Source organism: Crotalus tigris, unplaced genomic scaffold (assembly GCF_016545835.1).
Source record: "Crotalus tigris isolate CLP2741 ecotype Arizona unplaced genomic scaffold, ASM1654583v1 scf7180000017781.746583, whole genome shotgun sequence".
Classification (NCBI taxonomy): Eukaryota; Metazoa; Chordata; class Lepidosauria; order Squamata; family Viperidae; genus Crotalus; species Crotalus tigris.
In genome coordinates, this window is record NW_024096631.1 from 41,069 (window position 1) to 63,020 (window position 21,952).

At 36.8% G+C, this 21,952-nt stretch overlaps 1 protein-coding gene across 6 annotated transcripts in view; it reads right to left on the minus strand.

The window, feature by feature from the left end:
- Nucleotides 1–1,958: 1,958 nt before the first annotated feature.
- Nucleotides 1,959–21,952, minus strand: part of PPARG (peroxisome proliferator activated receptor gamma) — an 83,013-nt gene continuing 63,019 nt past the window's right edge. For all 6 annotated transcript variants that reach the window (XM_039342237.1, XM_039342241.1, XM_039342242.1 and 3 more), the window contains exons 5-7: nt 16,462–16,661; nt 9,704–10,154; nt 1,959–2,323 (exon numbers count right to left, since the gene is read on the minus strand). In XM_039342237.1, coding sequence (XP_039198171.1) covers nt 2,076–2,323; nt 9,704–10,154; nt 16,462–16,661 — 899 coding nt within the window. In that variant the 3' untranslated portion in view covers nt 1,959–2,075. The remainder of the gene's footprint in view (nt 2,324–9,703; nt 10,155–16,461; nt 16,662–21,952) is intronic.

Below are 21,952 nucleotides of genomic sequence, written 5' to 3' on the forward strand. Positions count from 1 at the left end.
GATATTCTAGAATTCTAATTTACTACTATTTGCCAAGTATTGAATACACATTTCCACATAGAATAAATATCCTGCCAAACCAACTCATCAGAATGGAATCAGTGTTAGCCAATTGTATCTAACATGTCACAAGTTGCAAAATTTAAGAACACACTTTATGTTCAAGCTTTGTACCTTGATTAAATATACAATATATAAACCATGGGGAATCAGGGTGTAGTGAATAACTCTCCTTCTCAGTTTTGATAATAAATACAGTTCACATTTGAATTGCCTTAGATATGCAATCCTATTGGTTTGATTCACCAATGTACACTTCTCCATATCTCCTGGTATGGTTTTGTTCATTGTGTTGGAAGCACATCAGAAGTTTAAATGTATAAGACTCTTAGATTTGATCCCTGGCAGTACCATTCTAGGAGCAGCCAATCGATGGTTATATCCTTCTGGAGAGAACCACAATTGTGTTCAAGGCAGAGATTAGCAAGTTCAACCCTCTTTAGAAGCATGGCTGCTGATAGGCTAACTCCCCATGACCTGTAATGGTACTTCCTTGTTATTTCCAACTATTCCCCTTAGAGAATTTTTGAGAGAAGATTTGATGATCCACAGTGGATGAAAAACCTGATTAAGACTATATGTTTATTCACAGTTTATAGCAAAGACAGGTAACTTACTTCATTCAGATGTTGCTATGCTATCACTCCTAGCATCCCTCACCACTGGCCTTGGGAGACTGGAAGCTCTAATTCAGCAATATCTGAACTACCACTTGTTATCTACCTCTGATTTAATTCACTCTCACTATGGAGAATTTCCCTGAGCCATAGTATTTAGATCATGGTTATCAGTACTTTGTCTGCAATGGTGTAATTTTCAGGCCATTTATACCATTCTAAACCTTCAGCATTAGCAGCATATTTACAGAAGGGATAAAGATGCTTTCTACATTTCCATTTTGGCTCAGCTCCCATACTCCCAGCATATCAAAAGCAGGACGGATGCACCATCTGTCTGAACAGGGATACCAGTGGACCTTCCAAAGTCACCAAGCATTTCCAGTGAAGAACAATTTCCTTTCTCAGTCAGAAGTTGATGAATGCTATCTTGTTCCAACTTGCTGCCCTATAAATACTAATCCAAACAGCAGTCCCATAAAATCTGCCCTGTTGCTTTGCAACGGTTTGGCTTGCTTGAGGGCAATCACATGAGGGATCTCGCTGCCAGCTTTGCCAAGATCAAAAGAGCCTGCTGCTACCACCTCCACCAACACCGGCACACACACAGGGAGTGTTTTACATCTCAGGGCAAATCTGATTTTCTGGTCCTGTGCCAAACTACCGCTAGAGGCAGCAGAGAAAGGCTGTGCAGCTCACATTTGAAATCAGCATACAATATAAACGAAGCATTAAAAAAAAAAAGCATAAAACTAATTTTGGACGATGTATCCTAAGCACCTTGAAATGTACATATATTATTTAATATAAATGTAAATCATAAATATTCATTCTTCTGGCAGTCTCTTTCAAACGCAGCTAAATGTCAAGAATATTTTAACAACACCCCCACCCAGCTAATTATATTTTTAAAATTGGGGCCTTTTTGCCCCTTTCTGAAAAATCTTATTTAAAAGTTAGATATACGTAATTTGAGCACTGTAAAATAACGCAGTGACCTGTATAACTGTTTTGATTCACAACCACATCAAGATCCAGAAAACTTTCCTCAAGGGGGAAATTACTCTTCTTTGCAGTGGAGCTCATCTATACTTTTACGCCATTGTTATTTTTAAGGTTGAAAAAGCAGTGCTATTGTATCAAACAAGTCAGGAAAAAAGAATCTGCTAAATACGGTCAACATTTTGATGATATAGACATTTTAATATTTAAAGCAAATTGTAAATGTATTTTTATAAACAATATGCATAAAATAGATCTATAATAGTAAAGTTCTGTCTCTTTTTAAATGTTTTTTTTTTCACAGTAATTTCTTAGGTATGTAATATTTTCCCTCTTAAAGAAATAGTGCAATTTGATGAACGTACTTAAGTAAATGAATTAGAAATCTGATGACCCTTAATACAAATCCTTGTAAATTTCTTGTAGGAGTGGATGAAGGCTCATATCTGTCTCCGTCTTCTTTATAATTTGCAACAGCTGCACATGTTCTGTTACAATCTGTCTGAGGTCTGTCATTTTCTGCAACAATTTTGCAAACAGCTGTGATGATTCTGGGTGATTCAGCTTTAATTGGAGTTCTAGCGATTGCAGCAAACTATCTTGAATATCTTCAATAGGCTTCACATTCAGTAATCCAGGGCGATCTAGAAGCAAATAAAACCATTTGTTTTAAAATGTATGTAGCTACATGACCATTCGTATAGCTGAACAATAAAGGTGTCTGCAGCAGTTCTAGCACTGCGGAAGCTACCTGAGCTGGAATTACCATACATTTTTGACTGCCACAAAAGTCTGCTTTTTAGGGTCAGAGATATTTTCTAGTTTCAGTTCAGTAGTGATTCTCCCTTCACACACAATTTTACCTGTACCTCTTTCCATTGTATTTTTCTTGCCATTTGATTATGATTTTTATTTAACATGTAGTTGTTGACAACATTCAGCTAGCTCTCTACCAGGTGGACACCAGGTCCACAACTTAATTGTATTCCTGTCTTTGTGTTGCACTTTTGGACAAATGGAGAAACTCTACAATTCTAGAAGCAAAAGGGATGAAAATACAGCCAAATGTTGCTAATAACTGTGCACAATGTTCTTATTTTGACAACATTTGCAAGTGACCATTGCTGCCTCTCTTGATAATATATAATCTCCTAAACTCACTTGGCAATGTGAAACCACATCTTAATGACCAGAATCCACTGGTTTCATGCTGCAAGGTGAAAGTTAATAAGTAAAACAATTGCTAAGTCAATCAAGTAAGTGGACAAGCTGGGTGTCATCTTGTTATGTATGAGGGCATCGGGTTCAGGCTCAGATGTCTTATAAGGTATACTGTACAGCTTTCACTAACCTAGTGCCCTCCAGCTGTATTGTAAGAAATTTCCATTTGTCCCATTCAGAATGCTCATGGGGACAATGATAATGATGATGCAAGTCACACAACACCAACAAAAAAAGGCTGATCTGTTGTTGTCTATGATTTACAGACTGAACAGAGGAGGGAACAGAGCAAATGACACCCTCACATGACAAAGTTCCTCCATCATCAAAGAATAAAGGGAAGAAGACTCCTAAAGTCAACAAAGGATGACTTTAGGAGTTGTGCAAGTTTTTGGATACCTAACAGAAAACCCAATGTCATTTCCCTGATTTGGCCTATAAAGACCAGATATTTCATGGTGGCCATTCCTGCAGTTTTTATAGAACAATTCTTATACACGAAAGGCTAACTTCCTTGATCAATTAAGCTTGCAGCTCAAACTCCAGAGGCCCAAATTGACTGCTATTAAGTTATTTAAATAAAGCTGTTGATTACATTGCCAGGTTTAAGTTCTCAGTTTTGTCACTGGAATTTGATTTTATTCAAGGTCATAGTAATTGTATGGTGTTAAGTGAAGGAAGTTAAAACAATAACAGACAAGAAAGCAAGAAATCAGCTCTGTGTCTGTTTAAAGGAGTTCATGTAGGCTGAACTAGTTCTTGTAAGGATTTACAACCTGGTTATATAAACCACAAAATGACTTATTTACCCTAGGTGTCAAAAAAAGGCAGCATTCCATATAAACTGGAACTGAATTACTCGATAGTATCTTCATAACTTGGGTTTTTACATTATAATTCACACTGACTAACTAGACCTAATGTTATAGGAAATTTTATAATCCCCCTAAATTTTACATAACAAGCGTATAGAACCATTTTTCTCAAGTGTTTTATTTTTTTCTCAGAAATCATAAGGTTATCGCTACCACTACCGAATTCTAAACCCAATCCATAAAAAATAAGCAATACTAATATTCTACTTTAAAAAACGAGGAAGGAATAACACTAGAGTATAAAAAAGGACCCACAGAAAAGCTGTGTCAAAAAGAGTAGGCATACTGGGCTTATATTATTTTAAGAGTTATATCCTATGATGCCTTTCTGCCAGCAAAAGAGATTCTGCAGTTAGGACAGACTTCCCCCTCTCTCTTTCCTCCTTCCAGTTCCAAATTTGCTCAAGAAGCTTGGAAGAGCACAACAGATTTTTTTTTTCCAGGGGAAAAAAAGGAGAAAAGAAATGAGAGACAAACTCTGTTCGTGTAATATTGCACAAACAGAAGCCTACTCATGTGACACTCAAGGTCATTTATTCAAAACTTTTAGATCTGTCTGCTATGTATGGAGGATATGTGTGCATAAACATTTTAGAGATGTGGAAGTTAATATTTTTTAAAAAATGTTACTTGTCTGGTTTTTGGGAGATCACATAGATTTTAATGGTATTCTGATAATCTGCAAATCCTAAAACATCTGGGTTTGACTCATTGTGCATAAACATAAAATTTAAGCAAATATAAAGTCTGCAGCATCTTTTCCCACTGTTTTTGAAAACCTAGAAAATCTCTTGCTTGCTTCACTAATAGTTAGTCTTTAATGTTGTTAACAATATAGTACTATTCAACTTGTCTAAAAGTAACTTCCTTGCATCCCAAGCAAATACAAAAACTGACTGAATTGTACAGATCCTTTCTACAATAAAAAAAGGATTTTTTTTGGCTTAGACATAATTTTTGTTTTTTGAGTTTATCAAGAGATCCAGATATCTTCTTTGATTTGAGGCCCTTACTTACTTTCTTATTGTTTTGCTTGTTTACCATGATAAAGAACCCCTCCAAAGCAGAAAACCTACATAATGCTTTCTCCAAGAATCTTCCCTCTTAAAGTACCCCCAAATCAAGGCCAAGCTTATGATGCTGAAGCATTTTTTTTAATTATGAAGCCTAATTGGAATTTGAATAGTTGGACACTTCAATGCATTTAAAGATAAATTCCAGACAAAGTCCTAACATAGGGTGGCACACATGCCTGTGTCCCCAAATAGTCATGGATTCTCCTTTTAGGAAACATTAAACAGAAAAGATAAAAACGAACTTCTATAGTTCTTTTAATTTAAAATTAAACTGCAGTTTAGTTAACTACAGATAAACTTTAAGAATACTGCTACTGTAATATCAATAATATCAAAGTTATTTTTGAAAGACTGATAATTACATAAAATATAAAGCTGAAACAATGTTCCCAAAGTAGATGACCATATTTAGAGATAGGCTTTTATCCAATGTGGAAGTCTCTTTTATTCTTCAACATTCTCAAAGAGAACTATACTTTCTGTTAATCATTTACTTACAAAATGTTCATAACAATTATTTTATGTTCTATATACACTTGCAAAATTCCTATGTATTCTTATCTCTTAAGAGCAATTGCTACTGAAGCTCATTTAGAACAAGAATAAGCATTTGGCTGGGAACTCTTATCATAATGTCAGTGTGACTCAGCAATTGCGTGCCTGATTTTAATGAGTACAGAATAAATCAGGTTTTAAATCCAAAGAAACTAGCACTGGCTGCACATATCTTACAAGTTATATAAAAAAAATTCTTAATAGGTGGAGTATCCCTTAAAATTGTTGACTGGTTTGTCCTTTTTAATGAGAGTTTGTCTTTTACAGTCTTTAAGCAGCAATTCCTATACCAGTGGTGGCGAACCTATGGCACGGGTGCCAGAAGCGACACTCAGAGCCCTCTCTGTGGGCACACACGCCATTGTCCCAGTCCTAGGCCTTCAGCTGGGTTTTATAAAACCTTTTCGCTTTAGGCCTCCGCTGCCATGTACAAAAAAAAAAAAGGTTCAATCAATCAGTCAATTTCAATTTCTCACAGGAAAAAAAGATCTTGCAAAGTTGGAACTGATTGATTGAACTTTTTAGTCCCACCCAGTCTGCGGTTACCACTGCAGCCACACCCACCCAATGGGCCACGCCCACCCGGCACCCGACGATGCATAAGTGGGTTTTGGGTGGCAGTTTGGGCACTCGGTCTCTAAAAGGTTCGCCTTCACTGTCCTATACTGATAAAACAGTTCAAGCCCTGAAAAAATGTATTTTCAACTAGACTGGATCCAAGAGAAGCATTTAGCAGATGGCTTTTTTTTACAGGAGACTGTTAATGTAGTATGGGAATCCTCCCGTGGAAAGGGGGAAGCAATCTCTTCTGATCCTATCTCTCCTACGGTAAACTATTCCACTTTTTCTTGAAATTCCCAGAGCAACAAGGAAAGTGGTGATGAAGCTTCAGTGAAATGAAACTGGCAAGGATTATCTCATTCCTCTTGTCTCACAGGAAAGACCATTTTGGCCAGAATTCTGGTAGCAGAATTAAAACTGGATCAAACTATGAAGGAAACTACGACTTAATGCTCATCTTCAAAATCATGTACATTTGTCAATAGTTTCAATTATTCAAACCCCAGTGGATTTATTACTTGATAACCTTTAAACTGTATCACTTCAGGCACAATTATTGGGAATATGTAATATCCTGAATGTACTTTCTGTTGGATTATGCCTGAAGAAGATTTAAAAACAGCAATGGTAAAAAACAGCAGATTGTAGTGTCCATTTTGTGGGAGCTTTATTTTGGGGTAGTCTATAGGCAAATGCATATTAAATCCTTCTAAAAATTTAATTTACAATTGATCTGATTATACATTTGTTGCCAAGTTCACTGAAGATGCTATTTTAAGTATTAAATAGTTATACAAAAACACAGGAGAAACAAAATAGGAAGAGTATTGATGCTGTTGGTGTTGGAGAAGACTCCAGTTTGGTCCAGTAGTTAAGGCACCCAGCTAGAAAGCAGGAGAATGTGAGTTCTAGTCCCACCTTAGGCACGAAAGGCAGCTGGGAAACATTGGGCCAGTTACTCTCTCTCAGCCCAATCCACTTTGCAGGTTTGTTATTGTGAGAAAATAAGAAGGAAGAGAATTAGGTGTGTTCATCATCTTGAGTTATTTATAAAAAGAATAAGTGTGGGATAAAAAAAAATCCAAAATCTAAAAAAAAAAAAAACCCTCCTGAGAACACTGTGGACATCCAAGAAAACAAACCATTGAACAAATCAACCCAGAGTTCCCACTTAACAAACAAATGACTAGACTCAAATTACTCTACTTTGGAGACATGCAAAGACCTAGCTCTCTGGAGATGGCTTTAATATGGAAAAGGTAGAAGGAAAGGAAAGAGGACGATGAATAGCAAAGCGGATAGAGTCAGTTACAGAGATGATAGGGGTTGCTGCTGGAAGAGCTAAGAGTTGACATCAACTTGATGGCATGTAATCAATAAATTAGGGAAAATTTTTCTCACGCAAGAATCTCACAGGTACTAAATGAGGCCTTGCTAGAAATGTCTCCCAGTTAATTCAGTCCAGTTTGCAAAAGACCACTTGGTAAATTTTACCACAAGTTACAGTTGCACCAAAACTTCATAGGGATCAATAAAAGCTTGGAATATCTCTAACAAGGATTGGATTTTGCACATCCAGTCCTAGTAGATCCCATTCTAGAGTTTCCATGTGGACAGAAGAATGGGAAAGGATGTGAATTTATACCTTAGCCCTACTTGCATTGAAAATATATGGATTTAAGCACACCTAATAAAGAAATTAATTTTCACGGATTTTTTTCCAGCAGAACTCAATGTGTATAATATTGGCTTATGGATTTGAATTTTCTCTTGTTTTTTAATTGTAAATACACCCCCACCCACACAGAGTCAATTTTTGGATACAAAATTGCACTATATCAATCAAGTTCAACCAGAAGTGTTTTGCCATCATGTTCAGAAATGCAGCTATTTCCTCTTATCTAGGGCAACCTTTAAAACTGTTTTAACTATCTGTCTACCTATTAGCAATATTAAAAGAAGGATGGGTTGCAATTAGTAACAATTGTCTTTTGTTACAATAAGGATAAAGTTTCTTAATTCATAAACTAATATTTCTGATTTGCTTTTAATAATAGTTAGAATTATCTTTAAAGATATTACTAATATTACTTTGAAAATTCTTACTCAATTTTTTACAACCTAGAAATCTTTATATTCTTGTTTCCCTCCCTTGCATTTCTAAATATCTGTTAAAATAAAATAAAAGAGGTTAAAAAGTATTCATATTTGAAACATCCATAGTTGAGATGTATACAGGTTTCTTTTTTCTTTATGTGTTCAGTGTTTTGAGGAAAGCAAGCAGGAGGACATTTTCTAATCTTTATTATCAAAAAGTACCATCCAACTCAAAGGAATTTCTTGAGATAGAAGGTGACAATCTTGCATTCCAAGACACTGTACTTCTCAAAGCGTTCAATTTAGCTTTTGTTGAATTGTATTATTTAGAGTAGATTCTTGAATTTGTCATATCAAGGTGAAAACAGAGCCACTCAAGAGTCCAATTATCCCAACATCTTTTTCAAGAATTCTTAGTGTATATTCTTGCTAAATGAGATTTTAGTTTAACTAACAACATGTTTTAATGCTGCAGTACCAAGTGAAAAGTAATTAAGCTCCTTTAATCCCGACACTTGTTGAATCAAGCAATTCTCAAATGTAGCTGAGAGAAAGAAGCAGTCAGAGAAGTGAAATTATGTAAGAGTGCTGGTGGTGTCTGGTTCTGTATAAGGAAAACATAGCAATGCCTATGGTGACAAACAATAGCAACTCAACTCAGTAGGGTCACACTGGGGATGTAAAGAATAACAAAGAAACACATAGGTCCATCTGACACTTGTTTGTTTATAGGTGGCCCCATGTTCAGTCTCAAGACTTCTGCTGCAGAATCTGACAAACAACTATTAAACAGAACCAATAATATTGGGTTCCATGGTTTGTTCTGGTATAAGATAGTTTTCCTGGCCTTAGTTTTGTGATTGAACTGCCAGGGCTGCCCAGAGACAGCAGTCTGAAGGCAATCAGGAGTCAAAGGACAATTCAGTTTGCTGGGACCAAAGAACAAGAACTGAAGGACAAGCAGAGGTTCAGATTGAAGGGTGATCAATGGGTACAGAAAGAAACCAGGGCTCCAAAAGATCTGATTCGTCAAGCAAGGATTACTTCACAAAGATTCTTGTATCTTTCTTCCCAAGGGGATCCAATCCAATGACCAGCATGAGTAGAGTTAGTCCAGAGTCTAAAATGAATCAACTGGCTAATATGCAGTCACTGGATATGGAGCAGCTGCACACAGATCCAAAAACTGAGACCGTAAGAACTCCTAGGACTCCTGATACATACTTTTTGGAGGATATTTAAACTCTTTCATGAAGGGCAATTATTCATTTCATTTATCTTCCAAACTGCATATAATAGGATGAGAAAAATGGCCTCAAGAATGTTTGTCCTATCAGGATCATTGCACATATGTAAATTAGGCCTCAGGAGACAAGAGCCTATCCATTAATACAGTAGTAGAGTTTTCAAATCAGGACCACCTAATTTATGAAAGCAGTTCAGGAGGCATTTCTAACTATGCCAGGGATTCAATCAAATTCTCTGTTTTAATGTTCTGAGGGGAAAAGGTACAGTATACCGAAAACCAAAGTACAAGGCTGGTGGGCTAAGTATGGGATGTTTGGGGGGCTCAGAAGTCATGCACCCTGGCTAAATTCTTTGCAAATCAAGGAGAACTATGAAACTTTTTCATACTTACCTCCACTGAGAATAATGACAGCTATAAATATTGCCAAGTCGCTGTCGTCTAATTCCAGTGCATTGAATTTGACAGCAAACTCAAATTTTGGCTCCATAAAGTCACAGAAAGGTTTCCGCAAACTCTTTAGGAATTCCCGAGTCATGAATCCTTGTCCATTGGATATGAGAACACCATCTTTATTCATCATGGAGGCTAGGAGCGTATAGATGATCTCATGCACTCCATACTTCAGGAGAGTTACTTGGTCATTGAGGTCTAAACTCACAAAACCTGGAATGCTTTTGGCAAATTCAGTGATTTCCTGAACAGCTTCCACTGAGCGAAACTGGCAGCGCTGGAAAATACGTATGGCCACTTCTTTGTTTTGCTCTTGCATGGGGCCCAAATGTTTACACTTGATCTGGTCTTCTCCCATCATTAAGGAATTCATGTCATAAATGACGAATGGCTAAAAAAAAAAAGATACAGTTGATGATCAGGATTTTTGCAACATGAAACAGTGACTATCTGAAAAACAGGTTGGAGAAGACAGATTTAAGTGTATAAGTGTGAAGAACTCAGCTGCAATAGGTCTCTCAGTTTTCAAGGACATATTTTGAAGAAAACCATTTTGTTTTGGTAAATAAAGCCCTATGTTTCCCCCTCAAGGTAAACTGCTAAGAAACAGCAATCATTTAAAACCAATAGCATATCTGCTTTATCATTTTGGAAACTTGTTACACCAGCATAATACTGCCATTACAATTAGGCTCCTACATTTTATTACTAAACCTAAACTGTATTTTTATGTTTTTCTGAATTTCCTTGCCATAGATTTGTAATGGGCAATAAAACCCATGGAAAATGTATTGCATGGGATTGGAATATTGTCAGCTGATTCCCTCCACTCCCCATGATCATACACACATTTACTGAATGTTCTTAACCCGGGACTGGAATGTAACACTGTCATCCTCAATGACAGAGAAGAGAAGCTGAAATAGAAAAGCTTACTTGTACCTTAGTTCTAAAACTCATCAAACAACATGGAAGATAAGCCATTACTCCTACAGAAATAGAAGACAGTAGCATTGTGCAGCAAATCCCTTTACGGTATTTTATTGAATTTATCCCTACGTCAATAATACTATTGAATCATTGATTCTTTAAAACAAAAACAGGTAAACAATTGTGATTGATGAACTGCAGATAGATAGATAGATAGATAGATAGATAGACAGACAGACAGACAGACAGACAGACATTGACAGACACACAGACATATCTAGAAGGCTGTTTCATTGTGATCACTTCATAAAGAATGTGTTTCCTCAGAATGTATTCTAAAGTCATCACAATGAACCAGGTAGCTATGTGGATGAAAAGTAGAAGGTGCTGCAGCATTATTTGCTTCAACTGGACTTTGAAGAATTGTTTTTAAAATCAAAGGAATGTCAGACATGGAAAATGATATATAGGAAGAAAGGTGGAAGATCTGATTTCTGCTTTTCTTTCTTACCCATTGAAATCTCTTAAAAATGGGAGAGTTGGAGAACTCCCCAAAAGAGTATGGACCTGTTACTACAGAGGATAAGAGGATTGTCAAAATTCAGATCTGTTGCCTATATAAGGTTAAGATTAAAGGCACCACATGATACTGCAACATGCACTATCCAAACATTTTTTCCTTTCTTATCCAGAGTTGTTAAGTCTGAGATATATCATCTAGCCAGTGCCTATCTGTTTGAATTCTGCACTTTAGTTTTTTCATTTTCTATTATTTTGTTGAGCCACCAGTTCTTGCTGGCAGGCAAATGGTATTTTTTTTTGCAGATATTCCAGTGCACCATTGTTTCTACTTTGTCATGCCATTGTTTAGAGTCAGTCTATGTAATCTTCTGTTGCAATCAACTAAGTTTTTCAACTTCTTTGCAGAGGCCTGCATTTACTATCTGTTGCTGTCCTCTCAATTTTCGCTTTGTATGCATTTGTTCTTAAGGCTTCATCTTATGCAGCCAGAATTTGCCCCCCTGTCTTCAATTTTCCTGCTCTTAGGCATTGCCAAGTCTTGTTATCTGCTTTGCCTGCTATTTTTTAATGTAATACTTTGCCTTGTCATGTCTCTTAACTATCTTTCATTTGGTCTTTCTTGAAGGCCAGTTTGGTCTATACAATACTCAGTGAACCTTCCTAATGAAGTGGGTTCAGTGTATCTTCTCCACTGTCCTTCAGATATTCTTCCAATGTCCTTTTTTTTCCTTCAACTGTCTGGTATACTTGTAATACTCCACACCCACCTATTTTCCTTGGTAAGTAGAGTCTGTCAACATTACTGCGCTGATAAAGGGCATAATTCAATGTCATTATTTTTCTGTTCTTCCTATCCAGAGGTTTAATTCAGTTTCAATCTAGTCTACTATTCCAACTGTGTATTTAATGACTGGAATTGCCCAGGTATTAATTGCCTTAATGGTATTTCCACCAGTGAGTTTGAACTCTAAGATCTTATTCATTCTTCTGATGATCTATTATTAATCTTCTTCTTGACTTCAGTGTGCTCAGATATTTGTAGTGATCTTCATCTAGACTCTTGATGTTATTTCTGTAGTGCATCCTTCAGCTCTCACTATTTTTCCCCTACTGATGGTGAGGGCAATACATTTGTCCAGTGCAAACTCCATTGCAATACCTTGGACAATGTTGAGTAGTAATTCAATTTCAGATAGTGTTTTTCCATACAGCGTCAGATCATCCATGTAAAAGATGTGAGATTGCCTGGCATATGTTTTTGATGTTTGATAATCATAGGGCAACTTTTTCAGTATTGACAGAAGAATCAGTGCAGTGGCAAACAGTAGTGATGATAGTGAGTCGCCCTGTAAAATTCCTCTTTTGATATTAATTTGATATTTACCACCATTGACCAGCAATATTGTTTTCCATTGTGCCATTGATCTCTGCACAAAGCTGCAGATATTTCTACTGACTTATGTTATTTCTAGACACTTGATTATCCAAACATGTGGCAGAATGTCAAATGCCTTTTTGTAGTCAATCCATACTACATTCAGGTTGGTCTTCCTTCTCTTGCAATTTTCCCAAATCATCTGGTCAATTGGACTTGATCTTTTGTTCCTCTGCTGTTTGGGAGGATTCCTGTCTGCTCAGGTGGAAAGAGCTTGTTTTCAATTAGATGCTATTGGACTTCATCAGCTACCACACTAGTCAGCAATTTGAAAGTTGTTGGTAATTGGTAATTGGCCTATAGTTGCCTGGTGCTGCCCCTTTTGCTGGATCCTTCATTATCAGGTATATTTTGCCAGATGTTAGCCGCTTTTCAATTTTACCTCCTTGCAGTATGTTGTTAAACTGCTCGGCAACAAGTGTGTGTAGACTAGTCAGATGTTTCAACCAGTTCATTTTCACCTGGTGCTGACCAATTCTTGATCTTCCTTGCTCTTTTTTCTACCGTTTCTGCTATTATTACTAATTCTTTTATTTCAACTGCTTTTTTTATTCTTATCCACCTCCTTTAACCAAGCTGCATTCTTGTTGTATTCTTTGAGTTATCCCATATGTGGCCAGAGAACTACACTGTTTTTTCCTTATCAAGTAGTGTCTGATTGGTAGAAATGTTTCTGATTGGATTGAAATTGAAAGTTCTGCCTATAATTTGCATTTCACACTTTGTGTCTGCTGATCTTTTTGGCTATAACTGTTATCTGCTGCTTTATTATTTTCAGTGTTTCCTTGATCTTCCTTATTTCTAAGTGGTATTTCTTAGAAAATTGCAGAAAATACTAAGTGTTGAAAACTAGAGAACCTGAAATAGATTTAACAAAGTATATTTTGCAAAGGCTAGTGAGCACTATATGTCTCAGAAAAAAATTGTCTACATAATTATTTTAAACTGTACAACCCATTTAAGCATTACCAGTCATTTACACATTTACACATTATGAAGTGTTGCCCATAATTCTGAGAAGGAACATAGTTGAGAATTGTGTCCACAATAAACATGTTAATGTTTGGGAACCCAAAGTCCATCACATAATAAAATTGTTTTACACATTATTTACTGAATGAGGACATTTATTCTCATTCTTTTTAAAGGAAAGGCTAAGAAAGAATTGGCCTTTTTTTATCCCAGTAACACTATCCTCATTGTTGGATTTTAATTAGGGATAGGTGAACATTGTCACAAGAACGCACACAAAAGTTCCAGTTTAGATGCAATTCTTAGCACATCAGACTCGGAATGTGAAAGCCCAGTTTCAAAGAGTTTCCAGTTTCAAGATTTTCTTTATTCAGGGAATAAATAGAAAATGGCTGCCTATTACAATATTTACCCTGAAGTCACACATTTTAAAATATTATTTAATGTGGCAACATGGAGGTCGATTGCAGGAACGATGGGACAGCCGCGCATGGCAGAAGCGCTTTCTGGAGCCAGAGGGGAGGCTGGAGAGATTGCCCCACCCACCACTGCCCAGATACACTCGCTTCCCAAACCATTTCTTTTCTGACCTTTTTTCTTCATCACACACCTACCCCCTCCCCTGTTGCTGAAGAGCTGGCCTGGTATTTACAGCGGGCTGCGGAGCCCCAGAGTGCGCCAGTCGAGGGACCAGCAGGCTGTGGCTGTTAATGGACACCGTCGGCCCCCATGCGCTCGCTGTCCTCTGTATGCGGGGGCTGATGGTGTCAAGGTGGCCCCTGCCTCGCCTTGCCCCATGGCAATGGCAGCCCCCCTGCCCCCTGCCTCACCTCGCAAGTTAAGCCTCCTGCCCACTGCCCCACCTGCCAGAGACCCCCTGATCTCCCCCAACCCTGCCCGGCCCCCACAGTGTCCCTCCCCACGAGCAACATCGAGGTGGCCATGCCTACCCTGGCCACGCCCACCCAGTCTACCAGGGCCAGCATAGCCACACCCACCCAGTGGGCCACACCTACCTGGCACATAAGTGGGTTTTGGGTTGCATTTTGGGCACTCAATCTCTAAAAGGTTAGCCACCACTGCCATATGGGGTTAACAAACAATAAAATAATCCTTGTTTCATTATCCACAGTTGTTAGGCTGGGATGGACCTCCGCAAATAACAGGGTCCACATCTACACACAGCCCACCAAGTATGCAGACAGCGTATCTATAAATCACACAGATCCTGTAAAAATATTTGGAAGTAGCAGTCCAATCCTTTTCTCAATATATCAGTTGTGGATAGTGTGAACCTGTTCACGTCTTACAAAATAGTACATTTGGTTATATACAGCCAAATCTGAACATCTTGTGAAGACTGCCCAATGTTCTGTTTAAGAGGGGCATTTTGCAGGGTGGCCACTCTTTTGTGTGTTTTGTGAATATAATCATGTCTTCTTCAGAAAAACAAACTAAGATTTCTTTCAATGCATTTCTTTCAATGGGAGAGCAGCATCAACTCCATAAATTTTATGGAGCGTCTGGAGAAGCCAAGCCGATTAAATATCAACTTAACTCCTGTTCCAGAGGAAATGCTCCAAAGACAATTTGGCAGTACTCCTTTGGGAGTTACGGAGCAGACAGTCTTATTGGCAAAAACTCCTGCCTTGTTCTGTTTTCTGAAACTTCTCCCTTCACCTAGGTGTTAAGGCCTTTTTCTCCTTCCTGCTAACCCCTACCTTCCACCATCAACCAGCTCAAGAAGAAGAGGGGGAGGGCATCTGTGAGATGCTGTGAAAATGCAACTTATGATTGACAGAACTGGTGGCCTTCTAGAAATACTGAGGCTGAATATACCATTAGAGACAGGTGGACATGTGCAAGGTCATCACATAGCATCAAGGAAGTATAAGAGTTCTTTCTGACCAAGGAAATCTTATTCAAATGAGAATAAAAGAAAAAAAAAAGTAAATTTGCTCAGATCTAATTACAAGTCGGCAGTAAAGGATGTAAACAAGGATTTTCATGAGCATACACTAGTAAAGTTGTTAAACAGATAGAGTATAAAGAAGTAAAGTAAACACTGGAAGTACTGAACATTAGACATTTGTTGACAACTGAAAATAATAAGATCAGTGGGACTAGATGGATTAGTTTTAAAACAGCAAAAATGTGAATGTGCTGTTCTTCTAACACAGAGTTTTATAATCTTGACAATCTTAAAATGTATAGATTTCAACTACTACAATTCTCCAACAAGTATGCTGGCTGGAGAATTCTGGGAATTGAATCCACATATCTATTGTCAAGGCTGAGAAACCTTAGCAAAAGGATGTGACTGGTCCTTGAATTATCCTTTCTATCAGAGACCTAAAAACGTCCAGTCTAATGCCAAGAAAGAAATCGAATCGTAGCCCAACATGGATGCTTTAAGACATACAGTAGCTCCATTGGATAATGTAAGTCAGGGGTCTTCAAACTTGTCCCTTTTATGACTTGTGGACTTCAACTCCCAGAATTCCTCAGCCAGAGTGCTGAAGTACACAAGTCATAAAAGGGCCAAGTTTGAAGACCCCTGATGTAGGTGATTCCTATAGAAAAAGGGATAACTATACAGGAAGGCAAGTTGTGTTGACCTTCACATAGTTGTAAGGGATTCAAATATTTTATTTGATTTTTTCCAAATAATATTTACTTATCTCATTTAAACCATTTCCTGCATTCCACCTTTGGTTTGAAATATGTTAAGCACCAAATACATTTAAAAAAACACACACGAAAACAAAACAATACAGTCTACAATTAGAATGGTAGACCTTTTGCCCAAAGAAGAAAAGAACAACTGGATGGCACTTACTGATTGGTCTGTTGTCTTTCCTGTCAAGATTGCCCTTGCCTTGGCTTTGGTCAGGGGGAAAGACTTTATGTAGGAATCGTAGAGCAGCTTGGCCAGGGCTCGCAGATCAGCAGACTCAGGGTTCAGCTGGTCGATGTCACTTGAAATCTCTGCCAAGAGTTTCTCTTTCTCAGCTTGTGGCATTCGCCCAAATCTAATAGCTGAAAGGAAGAAAGGCAACAGTCATAAACTGCACCTAGCTGATCTCTATTGTGTTGTAATTGCATTTTCTCTCCACCACCTTTTACAACTTTACAAGATGGATTTCTTTTAAGAAAAAGGGCATTGAAAATAATGGGAAAAAAATTATCAGCTCATAAAATGTACCAGCGATGAAGAGGGAATGAGGGCATCCCAGTTTGGTGGCACTAAACTTTGACTCTGACTACCTGTTTGGTTGGCTTATTTATGGCATTTAGCTAATTCAGGAGAAGTTGGTGGCATTTTGATGGAAACCAGACCACTGATTTTCATTGATCATAGTAGCGTGGCCCATGTGACCTGAACTGTAATATAAATATAATAAATGAATGAATGTACTGTTACATAAGACACATCATTTTCTGACAGTCCAATATAGCTCTATGCTATAAGACAGAACCCACTTCCATTACAGTTTCCAATATATCCTGCTATAAAGCAGAGTTAAAATATTCTATCTTATTTCAAATTTCAGAGAGAGAGAAAAAAGAAAACTAGCATATCCATAGAGAGCAGAAGTGTATAGCGTGAATTTAATTACTTTCCTTTTCCCTCTCTACTATTCGTTGTAATGGAAATCATGAAAAATTGCTTATGTTTGCTTTGGATTCTAACTGCAATATAATGTTTCCTCTCAGTGGAAAAGCAGTGCTCTATATTACCATCACTGGTGACCAATCATTGTTAAATCACCTCCTTTCTTGTCTTTGAGAAAAATGGCTTTCCACACATCTGAGTACAATCCATGTTGCGTAAAGACTCTGAATTGGAATAAAGAGAGTACCTCCTAAACTGATCTTTTTCTACTAGGGGAATAGACATGTTCAGGATGCTGCTTAATGTGGGCTAAAAATCCTAAAATTTACCTATAAGGCTATTTTTCTTTTCTATGCTGAAGGCATAAATAATTTGAAGAGACAAATTGTTTACTCTAGTAGAATTTCAATGATTTCAAAAGAAGGTTTCTAGATTAAAGCCAGAAATAAACATATTGACACATAATATTAGGACTTAAAAGTTATCTGTATGTGTGTTTGTGTTCATATGCCTCTTTTGTCTATCTCTGTGTAATACGCTGCAATCAGTTTTTCTGTATAGAAATTATTCTACCATAGAAAAGATAAAAGTGATTTGGTTTCAGCAGAATATTTTAATTCATTCCTTCTATTATCTGAATGTTAAAAGCATGAAAGAAGGAAAGTTCAAAATTGTCAAAGCACCAAATAAGTGTACTAAATTGTATGTTTTAGGAATAAGTGATTTTATGTGGTGTAGTGATTATAGTGCTGGCCTAGAAACCAGCAGATGATGAACTCTATGCATCCCTTCGCCATGAAAGCCGGCTGGGTGATTTTGGGCCACTCTCTCTCAACTCAACCAAATTCACAACATTCTTGTGAGGAACACAGGAGGCAGGAAAATTAGGTATGTTTGCTGCCTTGATAAAAAGGCAGGATAAAAATACAAATATAATAATAAAAATAAAGATATAAAAAGGCAGGATAAAAATCTAACAAGTTCTTCAAAGAAGGCATGAATTAAAGCATATAAGGAAAGGCTGCTGGAATTGGGTATGTCTAGTTTAATGAAGAGAAGGACGAGGGGGGACATGATAGCAGTGTTCCAATATCTCAGGGGCTGTCACAAAGAAGAGGGAGTCAAGCTACTCTCCAAAGCGCCTGAAGGCAGGACAAGAAGCAACGGATGGAAACTAATCAAGGAGAGAAGCAACCTAGAACTAAGGAGAAACTTCCTGACAGTTAGAACAATTAACCAGTCGAACAACCTGCCTCCAGAAGCGGTGAATGCTCCAACACTGGAAGTTTTAAAGAAGAGACTGGACAGCCATTTGTCTGAAATGGTATAGGGTTTCCTGCCTGAGCAGGGGGTTGGACTAGATGACCTCCAAGGTCCCTTCCAACTTAATAACAACAACAACAACAACAACATTCTTCCATGGTGATCGTTTATGTGGGCAATCCACACAGATAACTAGTCCTTTACTTAGGATTGTTCTTTTAGTGATGGTCTAAAGTTTTATCAGCTTTGGAAAAAGTGACTTAAGACCTATATTTGAACTTACGACTATTAGTCCATCCCCCCCACTCCCTCACAATGATGTGACTGCAATTCTGGCACTTGACACTTGCATTTACAGCTGGTTATAGTGTACTGTGGTCACACAATTGTGATTTGTGGTCTTCTTTTTTTGCTGATTTCTGGCAAAAAATATGGCCATTGGAGAACAACCACATGATTTTCCACTGTGATTTGCCTAATGCCCATCATAAAAATTGTTGTAAAATTGTGTCTGACTCGACTTACAGCCAAATGACAACACAGAAATTTTGGTCCCAATTGTGGTCATAAGGTGAGAACTACATTTTGTAATGAAAATAATTCTAACAATATTCATGTATTTAGAAACTGGGGCAAAAGATCCAAATTGCCCATGTTTAAAAATGCATGTAGTAGAGTGGAGACAATCCAGTTGAAAATGTTGGTGGTAATATATGAATTAGAATGAAATGGATTATTATTTGCAAGATCAAAGACTTTCTGCTTCCTATGGAGGGAGGCACTATTATTTATAATCCTCATGTACAGCATGTTTCCATGGATGCCAAACTTTATAGCCCTTAACATGCATCGCTGTCATATTTACTTACAATAAACTCAAGCAAAGCACACAATACCATTAACAATCTGAGAATTTCTAGATTAGTGCTATATAAACCATAAATTCTGGAGTTCAACAAAAGCTATACTTGTAATTTTTCTTCTGTATATGTAGGCAGCAAGTATATACATTGGAAAAGGAATTACCTAAAATAATTGATGGAACTTTGCAACAATCCAAATTCTAGATTTTTTTACTTTCAATATGTAAAGAAAGATTGTTGTGTAGAAGCTTAAGGAATTTGGTGGTCCAGTGCAATACTAAGTATGAAACTCACTCATAGCCCTAGTTAATATTACAGATGGTTTCTTGCTAAAGCAGATAAAAGTTTTGCATCCAAAATAGAATATCCACAGCACCTGAACTAAATATATATCTGGAAGAATTGTACTGGATCATTACTGAGTAAAATCCTGTTTAACAGAATACTTAATTGGTCAATGTAACCTTTGGGTAATAAAAAGCTGCATTTACTAATGGTTAGACCATCTTCCTTAAACATCCAGTCAATCCTTTCTATTCAATGGCTAAGAAGGCCTATGCGTGTCGTTGCCTCTCCAAAATTCCAACAATCTGAGAACATAAGAATGGAATAATAGAGGAAGGTCCTGAAGTAGTTGAATTATGGGTTATTTGCTTTTGCACCCTTGCTCACCCATACTACGGTCTATTTCAGCCTGCTGCTTTGCTTATGGGGACCCCTTACTTTGCAAAGGTCCAAAACAGATTCAATTCCTTAAGCAAATGCTGCTGTGTGGAGAAACAACCTAGAACTAAGGAGAAACTTCCTGACAGTTAGAACAATTAACCAGTGGAACAACCTACCTCCAGAAGCGGTGAATGCTCCAACAATGGAAGTTTTTAAGAAGAGATTGGACAGCCACTTGTCCGAAATGGTATACGGTTACCTGCCTGAGCAGGGGGTTGGACTAGATGATTTCCAAGATCCCTTCCAACTATTATTATTATTATTATTATTATTATTATTATTATTATTATTATTATTATTATTACTATTATTTGTGTACATGTCTGTCTACATGCATAAATAACAGCAGACTGGATCTGATGTCATTGAAAATAGCAATAGCAATAGTACTTATATACCATTTCATAGTGTTTAACAGCCCTTTCTAAACAGTTTACATAGTCTATACTTTCTCTAAAATGCATGTAAAAATCTTTATTTTTCTCAGTAAGCTGTAGTCTCAGTCTTATGCAATTTCAGAAGGTCCTTGAACTGTTTTACTGGGAGGCAGTCTGATCTTTAAGCTCTGATATATATCTTTTGCTAAATAAATCTGTTTGTGAGAACTATTTCTCACATTGATAAAAGCACTGACAGTTATCAACACAGGAAATGCCTACTGTCCCATCTTCACAAGACTTATTTCTTTTCTACATCAACAAAACAGGAGAAACAGACAAGACTCTTGCTGTTGAATTGTTAATATATACTATAGGCATCTTATCTAAAGTGTTATAACTTTCTAATAAATTCTAATACAAATATTATTAATTATTGGTCTTGGAATTTTGTTCCTTGAATTAATTCTTTCCAGTCAAGGCTGCAAAGAGGAAAGTTTGACTACTCTTTTCTAATTTCACTCCAATTGCCTTTAGCCAACTTGGTTGGAAATTAATTAGAATTCAAATCCAATATTTCTGGAGAAAACAAGATTATGCAAAGCTATGCTAACTTAATTCACAGAATCATTAAGGATGGATCCTTTATCATTCGTGATATGGAATCTGATATCTCAAAAAGTTCAGGTCACTGGATTCAGTTGTATATTAGAGCCCTATGTCTTTCTATTCTGTCTTAAAAAATCCCATACATTTCACTATTCTTCCATAATAGATAATATATACTGTTCAGAATGGGCTTAACTAACAAAGTATGTGTGTCCATATGAGGTTCTATAAAAATATTTTCACAGCAATATTTTTTCCTTTAAAATAACATCAGGTTTGAGAAAATACTTCTCATAACAATTTATTTGTTGGTAATAAAAAACAAGTTAAGAGTTTCTTCTGGCGTCAGGAAACTAAATTTTATACTGAGAAAATAAAAACCACAGAAAAGATATTTTCCCAGTAATGTTTGCAATTCTTTAGTTTTTTAATTACATAAGACTCTGTTATGACATTCTATTCCTGTTTTTGTTTGGCTTTGCCAGGGGAGAGAACAGAATCTTCACTAGAATTCATTCTCTTAAGATTTATAACATTAAATATTTTCTCATAAATTTATAGCATGAACTTAAATGGTCTTTAAATTGTCCCATATCATACATTCATGTCCTAAATCTATCAACCTCATTCTTTCAAACTGTGTTAGGGCCAAACTATATGTTATACTCAAATATATTCTTTTAAAAGTCAATGGGGACTTTTTTTAAAGGAAATAGAAGAATAAGTGTGCAGCCCAGAAGAACTAGACAAGATTTTATAACCGAGGAAGAACGACCATTGAATATGTCAAAAACATGAGCAAGAAGGAAGTAGAAATAGGGTGTTGTTTTTTACTGATTTTTTTGCTCATTAAAAATTACAAGTATAAAAGTTGGC